Source organism: Chinchilla lanigera, unplaced genomic scaffold, assembly GCF_000276665.1.
Source record: "Chinchilla lanigera isolate Chin_1 unplaced genomic scaffold, ChiLan1.0 scaffold00003, whole genome shotgun sequence".
Taxonomy (NCBI): Eukaryota; Metazoa; Chordata; class Mammalia; order Rodentia; family Chinchillidae; genus Chinchilla; species Chinchilla lanigera.
Genome location: NW_004955404.1, coordinates 11,744,676 through 11,761,880, shown reverse-complemented (window position 1 = coordinate 11,761,880; position 17,205 = coordinate 11,744,676). Strand labels below are relative to the sequence as shown.

The window sequence follows — 17,205 nt, the reverse complement described above, 5'->3', positions numbered from 1 at the left end:
CTAGGAAATCCAGTCCAGGGACAGACGGGCAAACCCATCCCTGATGATGTTTGAGTTGAGGTTCATTACAATGAGCTGGAATGTCAGAGATGTAGGAAAAAATCTACAGAGATTTTTCTGAAGCTCTGAATCCAGATGGACTGATGGGTGGCTGCAGACTATGCGCAGCTGCCATGACTCTTTACCATCTTTTCTTTATCTCTTCTCCTCCCTGATAAACAATGTTTTGGATGCTAGCACTCAAGAAGCATACAGCATCACACGTTGTCTCTTCTTAATGGGTCAGGTAGAACAATCGCTAAGTTCTTCCTTGTAGAAAGTCTCTTTCTACCATCATTAGAAGTATACGTGGCTGAGTGATGATGAGTTCACTCACCTATGGGGTCACCGGGTACACAGAGGCAGCACCAGCCTCCGTGATCTGAACACCACATAACCCAGCTCAGTATCTGTATGATGTGGGACACAGGGGGCAGGGTGAATATGTGGCACTGCTGGGACAAATGACAACCTGACCCCAGAGTATCTGTCTAAAAGCAAATAGGGAGATGAAAAGATGGAAGACTTGATACAGTTGAAGAAGGCATCTACATGCACTTGGGAATAACTGGTACAATTCCAAGCCAGAGCACGGGGTAACAAAGCACTCACCCCAGTCCTCTGGAAGTGTATAACCCCCGGACCTGCCTTTCGGCACTGTGTCGTGGCAACACCCACAAAAGCAGAGAACTGGTGTTGATTCCTCATTCACCACACCTCAGCGTCAACAACTACTAACACTTTAGCACTCTTCTTTATCTTTTTTTTTTCCCTGAAGTATTTTAGAGAAAATTTCAGATATCGTGTTATTTTATTCTCATACAATCCTAATCTGTTTAAGACTGCCAAATAATAAATACCCAGTATTCATTACCAGAAAATCAGCAATGTTATTTTTAATACAGATGTGGTACAGAATGTTTAATTACAGCAGGGCAGTGAATCCAGTTAAATAAAATTAAAAATTTTTATTTCCCCAAATATAAAATTACTAAATTAATGTCTTAAAAGAAAATACAACATGGTGAAAGCTTTAAATTATACCCCCATTCACCACAGGATTTATGATTTACCAATCACATACTCTATCATTTTGGCAAAAGGATGAAATTTTTTAACAGTTTATAAACCTAAAATAGCAAAGACTGTATACATCTCCATATTGCACTTTTCTTTATGTACAAGGATAGAACAGTAAAGTCAGGTGTATTGCATATACTAAGAACAGCACAAATTTGTCACAATTAAACTTAATGTGGAAGCAATGTATTAAAAATGTAGAAATGTAATACATGTATATACAGAATGCTGAGACTGTATTAACAAACTGTATGTACACAGTGATACTGTACTACTTTTCACTTTGTAGCATAGCTGTGTTAGTACAGGCCTTTGGTTCTAAACTGCTTGACTAGTTTTAAGCTCACATAGTTTCTTAAGATTTCATCTGCTTTAAATGCAAGGAATGAGTATAAAAGCACTAAATCTCCTCGTTCACTGGTACAAAAATTACAATGGTCAGTTCTCTTAGGTCATCAAAAACTAGTCACAAAAATAGTTCTTGTTTTCAACCTGAATGTGCCACGGGAAAAATAGTATTTTCAAGATTTTCCAGCTTAGCCCAGAGGCAGAAGCCCCCCACCTCAGTTTCAGCTCTGCTGTCCCTGCTACATGCATTCCAGAATACTTTTCTTCTTTAGGCTATTTATCCTGTTTTTTTTTTTTTTTTTTTTCTTTTTTTGGTACCGGGAATCGAACTCAGGACCTTGCACTTGCCAGGCAGGCACTGTGCTGCTGGGCTCTATCCCCGGCTAGGCCATTTATTTTAATACTACTCTGTAAGGAAGAATAAAATTTAACTCCAGCTTACCACACCTCTGTTAAGACAGAAAGAAAACTCTGAATATTGCCACTGAGCTTTAAAAAAATATGCATGCCCTCTTCTAACTCTGGTAGAAAATCTATGAAATATCACAGTCCTTATTCCCTTTTTCTCCCATTCCCCACGGCTTCTCCCAGTGCTCGGCCTCCGCAGTGATTAGCTTTAGAAGTCATCCTGAGTTTGCAAATGACAAAGCAAGTCCCTGCATTTGGTCCACAAGGCAAAATCACACAACTGAGGCCGAGCTGGTCAACCCGTGAACCATTGTGCTTGTTGGAGTTCCGCTGATGGCGCTGAAAATGTGGAGGGAGTTCGGCAAAACACTTGTCTTCTCCTCTAGGGGGTAGATCTTGAGGCACAGAAACATAACATTACCAAAGCGTAAGGCCCCAGACAAACAGTTCTTAAACCTGAGATTTGGTAACATGTACAACCTGTCACCCAGTGGTCATTCCATTACTAACGTAAGAGTTTGCAGGGACAGGCTCTTTCCGCTTATTTAGTAAATAACTATTTTTCAGATCGAATGGTAAGGAGAAAGTCAAAAACACGTTTTGTTTCCTCACAAGTTAATGAAAGGACAGCCTTCTAGACTCACCAGAACTTAAGGCAACTTGAGGTCTATCTTACAACTTGACTGGGACATGACCTAGCCTTGTCGAATGAAAAGGCCTTTTGAAATGAATTCATACCATCTCTATTTCTTTCCTGTCTCCTTTACTGAGACTCTTAGATTTCCATCCTGGGTAAGACAGTGGCTACGCTCTGGCCTTGAACAAGTTGTCTTTTCACAGCCAGTGTGGCTTGGAAGGAATCTGGGTATATGACTTGATCACACAGAGGCTCTTCTGCAAATGCTAAAAGCAGCTAACTCTTTTTAAGGGTTCAAAGGGGCTTAATCTTCACCATTTTTGACATAGTAGAAGGTTCAAAGTATAACAACTAGAGAGCAAATCATTGCAATTAATGTCCATATAATCTGAGAGATTAACAGTTTCAACCCATGAATTTCTTCTGACCTCCATCTTTTCTATCACTGAGTGCTGGTGCCTTTTGATTAAGCTGTCTATTCAGTAGGAATCTGGAGGTTCCATGAAAAGGATCTCAAGTTTTCTCCATAAATTTGTTCATATGGGACTCCTTTCTGCTTATTCACACATTCATTTATCCAATCATTTCAACTTTTAAATACTTTTTTAAATGTCAGAAGAAGGTTGCTTTCCTTTGTATATGCACTGTCCAATGTCTGCTCAAATTCAATAATAACTTTATGTGAATCCATGCAGGTGACTTAGTTTATCAGAAAAATAAGGTTTGAAAATGACATTACCATCCCATCTGAGAGTGTTAGCATGGAGGAGAAAAAAAAGCAGTAAGTTAAAGCTCAAATATTAAAATCAGTTTCCTTCATTGGAGTTTCCTAACTAAACCATCATGTGATAGGACAACTGATACAAAGAGTTTCCACTCTGCAAGACCAAGACAATAATATGGGACACAGACAAGATTCCTTATATACGACCAAGGTGCTAACACTAATTATAGAGTAGGACAGTGACTCGGGTGAATGTGTGTGATGCTCTTTGACATTCACTTGGGATATTGGTCAGATGTCTCTTCTGATAACCACTGAGCATATACAGAAAATTCACATAGGAAGGAGACAAGAGCAATGGGACCAGGAAAAACAGCCACAATGACAAGGAACAGAAAGAAGTCGCCATATGAACTCCACCCGGGTCAGCTGTAATTAGCCCCAAACAGAATGACTGTATTTTTAAATGATAAAAGACATCTGATGCTACACATAACTCTATAAACTAGGCTGGTAAACTTTGTTCTTTCAAAAGATTAAGTGTACAAAGAAAGTTGTAAGAACAGGATGGATACAGTTTCACTTGGCTAGATGGGCTGGAGACTAGCAAAGTTTATGAAACACAGTACCTCTAACAGCAACAATGAGGTGCTTTTCCTGGTTGTTTCAGATAATAACATGGGAAATCTGTCAGCTGTCCCCCAAGTAAGCTGGAGCTAGGTGGCAGAAGTGTGGCATGTTGTATTTTCCTTCAGATATGAAGATTCTGGCAGGATTATCTGAAAGCTTAGCTTATGACAGGGTGTATCTGAGGCCCCCGTGAATCCACCTTCCCCAAGTCAGAAGTACTGCCAGTTGCCAGAGCCAGTGTGGCACTTACCTGCTCATGCATGATTTCAGAAAGCTCCTTCGCCATTTCCCTGTAGTTGGCCTTCATTTCTTCCTGATACTCTAACTGGTCTTCTTTAATCAGGCGTTCATTTACTGCCAACGCTTGGCCACAAGCTTCCACAAATTGCCTGACATAGGGCAGGAGAGGGAGATACAAGCACGCAGAGGGAACACAATGAGCCTAACTGGTAGCATCTCTTTCCTGAATGAGCACAAAAATGATCACAGTCTGCTTTACCTGAAAACTTCCTTTAGCAATTTCACCTTATTGTCAGGATATCTTTTTGTGTTCATGTCATCTAAGAAGGCTCGGGCATATGCCAGTGGGCCAGCATTGACCTAGATAAAGAACAAAGACTTTAATTTATGCTACAAAGAAAATGACCATGATCATTTATTCAGTTTTAGTTGGAATGCATCTAAGCTGTTGTCTGAATGATATAATGATGACTCTGTCTTCCAGGAACTGACGACCCAGAGGAAACCACGAATAAAGCCTACACTGCTACAAACATGTCAGGTGGTTCTGTCATTTTGGCCAGCTCTCGCACTTGTGATGACCATTCATTTTATTATGGAAGATGGAATCAAGGCTTGATAACTTAAAATTCCAGTTCAAGTCTGCACATTCAAAGGCTAGATGGGAAGAAGAATCTTCCAGGCATCTGAGAGAGCTCAGAGAAGGACTCACTGCATAATTTTTTCTGGAAAGTCTTTCTTGTGGACTTGGACAGAAAGGAGGTAGGAAAGCTGTATAGGTAAGATTTTGACTGACAGTGTGTGGGACTTGTGTAGTGGTGGCGGAAGAATTAAGGCACAAGAATTCACTCCAGATATGGGGAGACAAAAAAGTGTAAGCCACAGTGGTCAGAGGTGGGGCCTCTGAGACAGGGCAACTAACTAACCTCCTGTGATGATTGTGTAGGGGTAAGACTTGGCACTGCGCTAGATGTGTGTGAGAACCATGCTAACATGAAGATGACCCAAGTGGCCCACTGTCTTGCTAAGTTGCCCAGTCTGGGCTTGAACTTGCAACCCTCCTGGCTCGGCCTCCCAGAGTGCTGGGATTACAGGTATGTGCCACCACACTTGACTGACAGTCAATTTTAAAAAGAAAAACAAGAAAGTTAGTGAAAGTTCATAAGCCATAAAATACAAAGACCTTAGAGTATAGTGCCAAGATGCCACATAGCTAGCTCTGTCCTGTAAAGCAGCAATCCTGGTGAGCCTCTTGCTGTAAGAATTATGGAAATGCATAAATAAAACAACAGAGTTAATCTCTGGCCCAAACTTTGTTGTTACCTGTGTGGGCACAAGTATACACTTAACCTCTTTACTTCAGTATGAAACTCTTTGTTTTTCTAAGATGATTAGGCATTTTATAAAGCTCAAAGGCCACTGTCAGGCAGGGTATACTCTGTCCTTCAGAAAGCTTAGCCTGTCTGCTTCCAACCTTATGGCACCCACACCCCTCCTCTGGCCTTCAACAGAGACTGATGTTCTCAGGTCAACTTATTGATGGCCCTGGCCTATTCTGGCACATGATCTTTCAGTCAGAAGCAAGGCAACTGGAAACATCTGTAAATACTTCTGTGGTCAATAGCATTTATAAGAGCTTTAAGCAACAACTCATGGCTCTTTAACTACAGAGCTGGTGAAACACTGACAGAAACTGATTTCAGAAAATGAGTAAAAGGCTGGGTGTGGTGGTGCATGCCTGCAGTTTTAGCACTCAGGAGGCTGAAGCAGGAAGATTGCTGCGAGTTTGAGGCCAGCCTGGGCTACATAGTGAGTAGTTCAAGGCCAGCTGACACTGCATAGTGAGATCCTGTCTCAAAAAAAAACCAAAAACAACACCCCCCCCCCCCGGCAAAGCCCCTAACAAAAACCAAACTATAGTTTGATGACTTTTATTTGTTGTTTGAGACAGGGTCTTGCTATATATTCCAGGCTGCCCTTGAACTCACTTGCAGCCCAGGCTGGCCTTGAACTTGCAGCAATCCTCCTGTCTCAGCCACCTGAGTGATGGGATCACAGGTATGTGCTTACTTGATTACTTTTATAGCTTGAATATATTGTAAATCAGAACCTAGATCAAGATGAACCTTCCAATAAATGGTGTATGTCACTTGGATGGCCCTATGGAAAAATATATCTTGACCTTCATCCTATACCACATACAAAACTCAATTCCAGACGGACTGTAAATCTAAGTCTGAATGCTGAACAAAGGAGGAAAGCCCAGGGGGAATATCTTGAAATCTTAGAATAGAGGCACAGATTTCTTAAAGAGGACACAAAAAATGCTGCCAGGAAAGGAAAAATTAATTGGTTGGGCTATGTTTAAATGAAGAATTTCTGCTAATCAAAATACCGCTAAGAGTGAAAGTTAAGGTAATTTTTCAGATATAATTTTAATAGAAACCAGAAACCAACAGTTTTATAGAAAAACCTGTTACTAGGCACCCTTTTTATATTCAAAAGAGTCTTAATGCTTCAAACTAGGAGCTCAGCATTCCCCCAATTACTGAAAAGTCAGGGCTCTGTGGAGGGTCTCTTGCTCCCAGCAGACTGCTCAGTGAGGGTAAGTCACAGGTAATGTCGGGAGGGGCCACAGCCCACCATTCTGTCTGACGCTGGAGAAGCTAAACAGACCCTGGGGAAGGTAATGGGGGTAATCTGGCAAACTACGGTGCTAACCCAGGCCTTGCCAGCCTGGGGACTTGCCATCTCTAGGCACAGGGAGTTTGCCCTCTCTGCCCTCAGGCTGGCCTCACTGGGCTCACCTGGACGCTCACGCTGCCCTGTAGTTTAAGCTGCAGTTTGATCATGTCCACCTCGGCTGAAGAGCAAAGCTGCCGGAGCTCGGCCACCTTCTTACTCATCTCGTCGATGGCCACTTCAATGGGGTTCAGGTCGGTGTGGTGCTGATACATGACGGGGATCCGCTTCTTCACGTAAGGGAAGCAGTGTATTGCTGCAGAGGAGTGAGGCCCAGAATTACTCCACAGCTCGCTTGATCTTCACTATTGCTAAGGCAGAAACAATTACTGTTCCTATTTTACAGATAAGGAATCCAAAGCTTGCCAAAGTCACCTGACAGTAAAACTGGAATACTGTCTTCCTTCATAATGAGGCATATTGAATGACAGGGTATATTGAAATATACAGGGTATATTGAATATACAGGGTATATTCCTTCATAATGAGGCATATTGAAAGCCAGGAGAATTGCTATCCCTTTAATGTGACAAGTGTGTCCTTGAAAAAAATCATTTCATCATTCTTTGCTCAATTTCTTTCATTCCTAAATGTCCTACCTCCCTTGGAAGTTGTGAGGTCTAAATGAGTGAATTGGTACAAGGTGCCTTTGACAACATAAAGACCAAGAAATTTTGAAATATTACATAGCAGATTAAGTACAGGAAATAGTTATATAAAAATATTTTTGAGAAAATCCCCTTTTTTCCACAGAGCAACCATAAGTCACATGCTAAATTTATACAAATCCGCAAAATCAATGAAAAAAAAATATGTATTTCCAAGCAAAGCATTTCAGAACCAGAAATTAAAACTGTTGGCACTGCATTAATAATAAAGGCATTTTGAGGATGGGCATTGTGGTGCACATCTGTAATCCTTGCATTTAGGAGACTGAGGCAGGAGGATAGCTTGAGTTTGAGGCCAGCCTGGACTACAAAGTAAGTTCAAGGCAAGCCTGGACTGCATAGTAAAATCCTGTCTCAAAAAAATTAAAAAAAAAAAAAAGTATTTTGAAACCCACAGTAATGAATAGGAAATACAAATATTTACTGCTTTTTTTTTTTACCCTTTTTTTTTTTTTAAACCAAAAAAAGCTTAGAAATGAACAGAAAGGTAGCAAGTTTTAATTCGGATGTGCCACATTTCCATCTTGTTTCTTTATATAGTATATGAATACCTGTGAGATCCTCATTTAATATACACATGCTACTGACATGTACTTATGCACTTAAAAAGGTATTTTTTAACAAGCAAATTAAGATAAGAGTGGTTATGTTCAAAATTTCTACTTTCTGTGAAAGGGGCTGAGGAAGAGATTATTCAGGAAGGACTGGTCACAAATTGAGAAACGGGGTCAGTTCCCATAAAACAATGCTGATGGGTTCACCCATGTCTGGCACAGCTGGAAAAAATAAGCAACCCAAGAAACTTCCTTGGTCACATTTACAGGCTGTTCTATTTTTAAAACATTTTATCAGCTGAAGGTCAAGGGTTCCTGTGTCTTGTTTGTGTCCTTGTGGATACAATTTTTAGTGGCAACTTAGGAATTGATAAATCCTTTGAGTAAAGGTTCCTTTTATACTGTAACAAGAACTGGGAAGGAGCATTGGAACCACGGTTGTCTTCTGTTGGGATAGACTGATGTTCCATTCAGAGCAGAGTTACATTCCCATTTGTAAATGAAAAAGCACCCACAGAAATGTTCGTGAGGCCAACAGTCATGTCACAACACATGCAATCAGTGTCAGAGTCAAGGTGTGGTGACACTATTATTTCAGAGAGAAAAACCAACCCCAAAGTTAATGCTTGTGAGGAATCCACAGATCACACTGATTGCATTTATTATGAGAGTGCAGAGCCACTGCTTGGAGCAGGAACTTGAGACTTCAGAGGAGGAAAGGCACAGTACTGCACTACTACTCAGAGAAAACCTCAAGTCCATGCTTGAGCCTACCAGTTCCCGCGACCTGGAAAACCCCACAGCTGTCTCCCTGCCCCTAGCCTTTCCTGCTGGGCTCGTGTCTGTTTCTCTCCCTCAGGCTCTTTGGGGTCAGCTACATGAACTCTCACTTCCTGAAAGCCTGGGGCATGGGCACCCTAGTCATTCTTCACCCAGTGCAGCCAAGCTTGGTCACCCCATCTAGAACAACCCTCCCCATAACCCCACATTCCTTCTTGTTTTGATTTTGTTCGGAACACGGATTGTAGCTTTATTTGCTCCTTATGCTGTCTATTGTCTGTCTCCTCACACTGGGATGGAAGCAGCACAAAGCCACAGATCTCTGTGATTAGATCAGGTGGCACCACTGAGAGGCTCACTGCATACTGTTGAATGAAGGAAAACATTACTGCTCCAAAGACTACAGAGGAGGGCAAACTGGCCCTGGACGGTGGACGCTCGAGTGACTGATGTAAAAAGCCACTATGTTAATGCTGAAGGGCCTGCAGAAGTGATCTGCAGCCCTGTAGGAAGGAAGAGGAAGACGCAGCAGGAGGTGTTACTGTATGAAGTGCTCACAGTGAACAGGAGCTGGAGGACAGGCACTTCCAACCTGAGCAGGAGTCTGGGCTTGATGCAGAAGACTTTGGAGCAGTGATAAGGAAGAAACTCCTTGGGAGAAGTCCCAGGGAAGGAGGGTTAAACTGAATGGTAGAGGCACATTCAGAAACTTGCACATAAGGAGGCTGGTGTGATCATAAGACTTTCAAAGGATGGCATGAGTACTGTCACACAACAGAGAACTATCCAAGGGACTGTGCCTTTGCTGGGTGCAGAGGGCAGGGAAGAGCAGGACTCCCCTCCAACTTGCACGGCCAAAGGTCAAGTTTGAAAGAACTTAATGGATGATGAAACTAGGGGATTAATAACTTAAGGGAAAACTCTCAAGTTCAAAGTCTTCAGAAGGTCCTAGTGTGTGTGTCTTTAACTGAAGGTTGATGTACAGCAGTGATGGCAAACCTTGTAGAGATCAAGTGCCCAAACTGCAACCCCAAGCCCACTCATTTATCACAAAGTACCAATGCTGCAATGAAGCCCAATACTCACTGAGGTTTTAGTTTAGAAAAAAACAACTCATACATTAACATCTTTTGTCTTAAAAGAAGAACACAATTACATCATGCCATACCACCACTGACATAGAGATTATACATTTTTAGTCACATTTTTATTACCTTTTCTCTAAATCTTCACTCTGCCTAGCAATATTCTACCCTTTCGATATTTTCAAATATTTTAGGACAAAAACTGTGCATGTACACACATGTGCTTTGTTGTTCTCTAATCCCTTTTACTAATCATTAACCCACAAAGGAAAAGAGTTCAATAGCAGGTGAGATCTAGCAAAATGAAGTATATTCTTTTCCCTCCTGGTTACAATTTACGAAGTTATTTAATGTAGTGAGATGAATGTTACAGGAAACGAAGGTACGGAGAGCTTCAGGGACCTGCCTAAGTTCGCACATTGAGGACGTGACGAGTCTGACCCCCAGGCCAGGCTCTCCCTGCAGGCCCTGCTTTTCCAGGCACAAAGGTGTGGAAAGCGTTTATTTCCTGAGCCAACAAGGCTTGCGCCTGCTCTTCTCTGCAGTGCAGTTGCTCTCTGTCCCCTGACTTCTGGTAGAGAGAGAGCTTTGCTCACATTCTTTATCTAATCTGTAATAGTTCTACATCAAATGTAAACTGTAACCCTGAAGGATATTTGCCCAGGGAAAACACCCTCTGCTGTGAATCAGTGTGCTACCTCAACAATAACTATGATAAAATATCCTGACCTTGACCCCTCAGTAAACTAGTTTTTTTTGCAAAGCAGCAGCTCTCAAATGTAAGCATGGGTCAGAATCATCCTCCCCCCACCCATCTGCACCCCATGGCTTGCTAAATACAAATACATGGCTTGGCCTCGATCCTGGAAATTTTGATTCATCAGATTTGGTATGGGATCTGGGAATTTATATTTGTAATAAATTCTCAAGGGCTGCTGATGCTGGAGTGGAACCACCCTTTGATAACCACTGATTTAAGGAACCAAAAGTGAAGTCATCACCACTGTACAGATAAACACTGAAAGCTGGTAACTCTCATTCAATATTCCATCTAGAAATACAGTTATCTTACTTAGAATTTGCAGAGGTATGCACTAGAAGAAGAATGTATTTACATATGGGGAAAGGCTAACATTTATGTGAACAATATTGTCTGTGTGCTTTACACATCTTATTCTAAAAGCAGGAGTAGAGAGACACCTTAGGAATATAGAAAAAAAATTTTTTTTGGACTTTTACCTCATTTCCCATGCAGGGAGGGTGAATTTGTTCATTCCTTTCTGTCTCTCTCTCTCCATCTCTCTCTGAATATAATTATTATTATTCTGGTAACAGCTTTACTGAGATGTAAATCACACACATCACACATTCACTCACCTAAAGTGAGAGGTGAGAAGCACCTGAACTGTGGTAGGTCACTGCTCAACAGAACTTTTAGTGCTCCTCAGATGGGAACCAGCCTCTAGGGAGGCAGCTGGTGCTTTCCTACTCTACTTAAATAAGGCCCTTCTTGGAGAAATGGGCCCACATGAGGGTCACGTTCATGCCATGTATTTGAAACCTACCTCCCACTGAAGCCATTTTTCTGGCCAAGAAAGATTTTATTTTAGGTTACCCCAGTAGTGCTGTGGAGCCTCATCTAAGAATGGATGGACCAAGCTTCCCCAAAGAATGTAAGAATAACTCCCACGGTGATTCTACATTTGTCAGGAACTGGGAAATGATTTAAACCACATTTGTAGGAATGGGATGCCAAAGGTTGAACAGTGCCAAAGAGATCAATTAAAATGGCTGAAAAGGTAGCTTTGGAATTCAGCAAGCTTCCGGATGCTGGGGGTATTCAAGATGCAGCCAGGCAGCTAAGCTAGTGTCAGACCAGGTGGAAGGGACCCAGCTACATGTTCTATTTACTCACTTAGCTTAAAATTACTGAGTAGGTCTATGTAGTAGTGGTTGGTGAGAAAGTCAAGGTCTGAGTGTGGCTTCTTGACCTGTGGGTCCTGGTCAGGAGGGGGCTCCTGGTAGGTTTCAAAAGGGGTACTCATTAGGTTGCCTGGGCTACATGCAAAAGGTTAGGGCCTGCTCTTTTTTCTCAGACTCTAAGAAGGGTAAGTAACCTCAACATTGGTTATGAACTTCTGGTCTGAAGGAGCAGAAAGCATAAACAGATAAATGGGATGATATCATGAGTATTCAAAACTACTAAAGCTGAATGAATCATTGGTCATTAGAGAGATGCAAATTAAAACAACACTGAGATTCCATATCACTCCAGAAAGAATAGGTGTCATCAAGAAATCAACCAATAACAAATGTTGGAGGGGCTGTGGGGAAAAAGGAACTGTTCTTTACTGTTAGTGGGAGAGTAGACTGGTACAGCCACTGTGGAAATCAGAGCGGAGATTTCTCAAAAAACTAGCATTAGAGGCCTCATAAGACCCAGCTATTTCCCTTCTGGGTATTTTTCCAGAAGAACTGAAAACATTGTACTGCAACAACACATGTGCACCCATGTTTACAGCAGCACAATTTGTAATAGCTAAATCTTGGCAACAACACAAATGTCCATCAATGAAGGAATATATAAAAAAGATGTATTTTTATACAGCAGAGTACTACTCAGCTATAAAGAAGGATAAAGTTGAGATTTCTATAGGTAAATGAATGCAACTTGAGACAATACTCATAAGTGAAACAAATCAGTCTTGCATGTGTAAACATTGTATTGTCTCCCTAGTGTGAGAAGCTGAAAGAGTAAATAAGATCCAAAATATACAACAGAGATTATAAAATGGGAAGAAACTGTTCAACAGGAAAGAGAAACTGGGATGGGGAAAAGTAGAAAAGTAAAAGTAAAAATATATATACATATGTACACATAAAATAGTTAAGATAGCTATACTACTAATTTCTATTAGTTCACTGAAAAGGTTTGTGCTTATATCTTTTGATCAATTTTTCATGCCTTTATCTTGTATAATCTGAGCAACTACTTTGAAGACTGTTATTCTCCTACTATCCTGTTTTGAAATTTTTTTATAATTGTTTTTATTGTTTTTTTCTCTTAAAAAAAAAAATAAGTTGAGATGGGTGTGAAGGACGCTAACTAAGGTATCTATACTGGCCCTTCCAAGTCTTGAAGGTTCCGAGAGCTCTGCACCTCTTTAATGGAGGTCTGCATGTCTTGGTGTAAGGAAACTATACCTGTCAGGATGGTGCGACGTTTGCACTGCTCTTCAACCCCACCCTGCCTTTTCCCAGTCTGGGTAAAGGGCATCTCGAACATGAAGCGGCGAATGTTGTGTGATCTTTCAAACTCTGTTTTCCTTTCTTGCAATTCTTTTTCATCAAAGAACGGGGTCACATGAGTCACCTGGATATAGGCATACTTGGAATCCAGATCCTTAGGGTTGACCTTTAAATGAATAAGCAAGATTGAAGATTGGTGCTACTTGAAGGAATAACTCAAACTCAGCCTAAGCTGTATTTTTCAACTTTTGATTAGCTAACATTTTGGGAAAATTCAGAAAAGTTATAAAAATAATATAAGAAGTACCCATATACCCACCACTTAGATCAACAATTGCTAACATTTTGCAGTATTTGTTTGAAATATATACATATTTAAGTATATACATATACACATACACAGGCACAAAACATTCAGATGTATACTATCATGACACATTAGCTACTGGGAAAACTGGCCTTCCACATGCCAAAGACTAAAACTAGACTGGTGTCTATCACCATGCACTAAAGTAAAGTCAAAATGGATCGAAGACCTAAATATTAAAATCGAAAAGTGAATCTACTGAAAAACAAAGTAGGTAAAAATACTGACATAGGGGTAGGCAGAGAGTCCATGAACAAAAATCAAACTGCATGGGAAATACTTCCAACAATCAACAACTGGGATTTCATCTTATTAAAAAGTTTTTGCACATGAAAAGAAATCACAAACAGAGTGAAAAGAAAACCATGAACTGGGAAAAAATTTTAGCCATATAAACATATAAAGAATTAAAAAAAAAAAAATCAGGTCCCCCCAAATTCAAAGACTCAATCCAAAAATGGGCATCTGAGATGAATATACACTTCTCAGATGAAGAAATACAAAAGGCAAATAAACAGAGTTGGACCTCACTATATTGCGGTTCATTTATTGTGGTTTCATTGTATCACAGGTTCTTTAAAAAAACAGATCTAATTCTGTATTGTGGAGTTTTTGCTATATTGTGGGATTGTGCAGTATATAGGTATTTATGTAATATTTATGATTTGAATTATTTTTGCCTAAAAATTTAAAACCTAAAAATATTACTTCAAACATATTAAAAGAATATTAAATCAACATAAAACACAGTATGTATTTCATCAGTGGATGAATACCATACTCTACACAATGGAAATGCAGTATGCCACTACCACTTGGGCAAGTTTGCCAACATGAGATTGTACATAGCATGCTACTGGCTGATGGAATGGAAGGCGACCAACCACAGCACTGTGTTCTGTATCCTGGGTGCTGATTGGCTCAGTGACTGTAGCATTGGTCTGTTTGTTCCCTGCACTGTGCCTGTATGTTCAGCATCTCTCTTTGTCCACTTCACATTGAGTATCCATATAGAATTTACATGTTGTTAAAATTATGTAGGTTTAGGAGTGTAGAAAGTGTTTCAGAGCATATGAAGTGTTTATAAGAGTGTGGGAAAGGTTAATAAGAGAGTGGGAAAGGTTTATAGGAGTGTGGGAAGGGTTTACAAAGCCTTAAAATATATATAAATAATAAAATACATATAACACCTCTACTTCGTGGATTTTCACCTATTGTGGTAGTCTCTGGAAGGAACTCCTGTGAAAGTGAGGGATCACTGTATATGAGAAAATGTTCAACATCATTGGTCACTCAAGAAATGCCAATTAAAACAACACTGAGATTCCAACTCACTCCAAAAAGAATGGCTATCATCAAAAAATCAACCAATAACAAATGTTGGAGGGGTTATGGGGAAAAGGAACCCTTCTTAACTGTTGGTGAGAGTGTAGACTGGTGAAACCACTGTGGAAATCAGTATGGAGGTTCCTCAAAAAACTAGCATTAGAGGTCCCATTTGACCCAGCTATTCCCCTTCTGGGTATTTTTCCAGAAGAATTAAAAACATCATACCACAATGATATATGTGCACCCATATTTGTAGCAGCAAAATTTGTAACAGCTAAATCTTGGAAGTAACTCAAATCCCCATCAACTGAGGAATGGATAAAAATGATGTGATATGAGTATTATTCAGCAATAAAGAAAGATATACTAGAGGCTTTTATAGGTAAATGGATGCAACTAGAGACTATACTCATAAGTGAAATCAATCAGACTTGCATGGGTAAACATCATATTGTCTCCCTAGTGTAAGAAACTGAAAGAGTAAATAAGATTAAAAAAAAAAAGTACAATAGATACTGTGAAAGGGAAAGAAATTGCTCAGAAGGAAAAGAAGAACTGGGATGGGGGAAAGGAGAAAAATACACACACACACACACACACACACACACACACTATAGCTAATTTAAGTATACTACTAATTTCTATTAGTTTATTGAAAGGAACAGTTAGTGTTTATATTGCTTGATCAATTTTACGTGTCTATATCTGGTAATCTGAGCAACTACTTTGAAGATAACAATATGCAACAGAACAACCATTGTTAATTTCCTATCATCTTGCTTTGAAATTCTGAAATTTGAAAGTTTTTGTTTTTTATTCTCTTAAAAAATAAGAATAAATACATGATACATTAGCCAGTTTTTCCTAAAAATGAGAATATTCCCCTTCTATAACCATGATGTATTATCACATACCTAACAACATTAATTCTCTAATAGTATCCAGTACTCAGTCTACACTGAAATTTCCTCAAATGTATCCAGAATGTTACTTAAAGCTATTTATTTTGAACTAGAATCTGATCAATGATCACACTTTATATTTCATTGTCTTTTATTCTTGGTTAATCTAAAACTCCTCATTCTTTTTCATGACTGTAAATATTTTGTAGTAACCCTGCTAGCTTTCTTGTTCAATGACCTCCAGTCTACACTGCTATTTCTTAAAATGCATTTTAATATAGTTAGCTTAGAGAGAAAAATGTTTAAGAATAAATCAAAAGTTAGGCCTCCAAATTACTGTTAATCTGTAGAAAGATCAGATTAGATGAAAACAGTCACAAATTAATTTAATAGAGGTACAGATTAATTTAAAAGTAATTTAATGCTAAGTTTGATTTCTGATGAACTCAGCACACAAACACTCTTAAAACTACATTTAGAACAGGAAGTGCTCTCATTTCTGTGACATGGAGAAAATTAAACACAAGCATTTTCCATAGAGAAACAAAAACTCTTAGGAAGCAGATCACTTTTGCACATCTTAATTTTATTTAACCTTTCAGAGTAATAGAAATGGGGGAAGAAATTACTATGCAAAGAACTGGGAAGACTACGTTGGCTTAAGGTCAAGCAAATAATGAAAACAATATGTTTTCATGGATTTCCTAATAGAGATGCTTGAAGAAAAATGAAAAATGAAAATACCTTAAGTTTAGAAGGTAAATCACAGAAAGTGTTTTAGAAAAAGCCATCTGGCCAGCCATTATAATTGTATTTGAACTTACTAAACTGGACTTTCTTTAGTAGAAATAAATTAAAGGTGATGGGAATGGTGCCTTCTTGTCTGATTTTCAGTGATACTCCCCTATTCTCTCTCTCTCTTTTCTTTTTCCAGGTACTAGAGACTGCATCTAGTGTCTTTGCACTGAGCTATATCCCCAGCTCCTTTTATTTTTATTTTTTATTTTGAGATAGGGTCTTGCTAAGTTTCTGAGGTGGGGCTCTAACTTTCACTCCTCCTGCCTCAGCCTCCCAGTGCTGGGACTATAAGTATGCACCATTAGGCCTGGCATTTCCTTACTCTTCATATTCAAAGCTGTACGCATGCACCAGCAACAGGCATGGAGCATTAGTGTTTGTTGGAGGGCAGGATCCTGTAACTCAACTGCATATCAAGGACCACACAGTAAAAGGGGATGAATGAGAGCCTAGTCAAAAGGTGTAATACGAAAGCCACCAAGTGAGCCAAATAAATGTTTTAGTTTCAGAGAAAAAGGCAAACTAGATCTTGGTCTATGGAAAGAGTTAATTTAAACTCGGAGGTATGATAGACACTGTGAAATGATAGGAAACCGCTGAAGGGTAAAGGGCAACTGGGATGTGG

At 39.7% G+C, this 17,205-nt stretch overlaps 1 protein-coding gene across 10 annotated transcripts in view; it reads right to left on the bottom strand.

Annotated features, from left to right (window-relative positions):
• Positions 1–905: 905 nt before the first annotated feature.
• The window catches only part of Dock9 (dedicator of cytokinesis 9), a 218,672-nt gene continuing 202,372 nt past the window's right edge, over positions 906–17,205 (bottom strand). For all 10 annotated transcript variants that reach the window (XM_013516091.1, XM_013516094.1, XM_013516099.1 and 7 more), the window contains 5 exons: positions 13,140–13,350; positions 6,914–7,104; positions 4,366–4,466; positions 4,117–4,255; positions 906–2,270 (listed from right to left, as the gene is read on the bottom strand). In XM_013516091.1, coding sequence (XP_013371545.1) covers positions 2,148–2,270; positions 4,117–4,255; positions 4,366–4,466; positions 6,914–7,104; positions 13,140–13,350 — 765 coding nt within the window. In that variant the 3' untranslated portion in view covers positions 906–2,147. The remainder of the gene's footprint in view (positions 2,271–4,116; positions 4,256–4,365; positions 4,467–6,913; positions 7,105–13,139; positions 13,351–17,205) is intronic.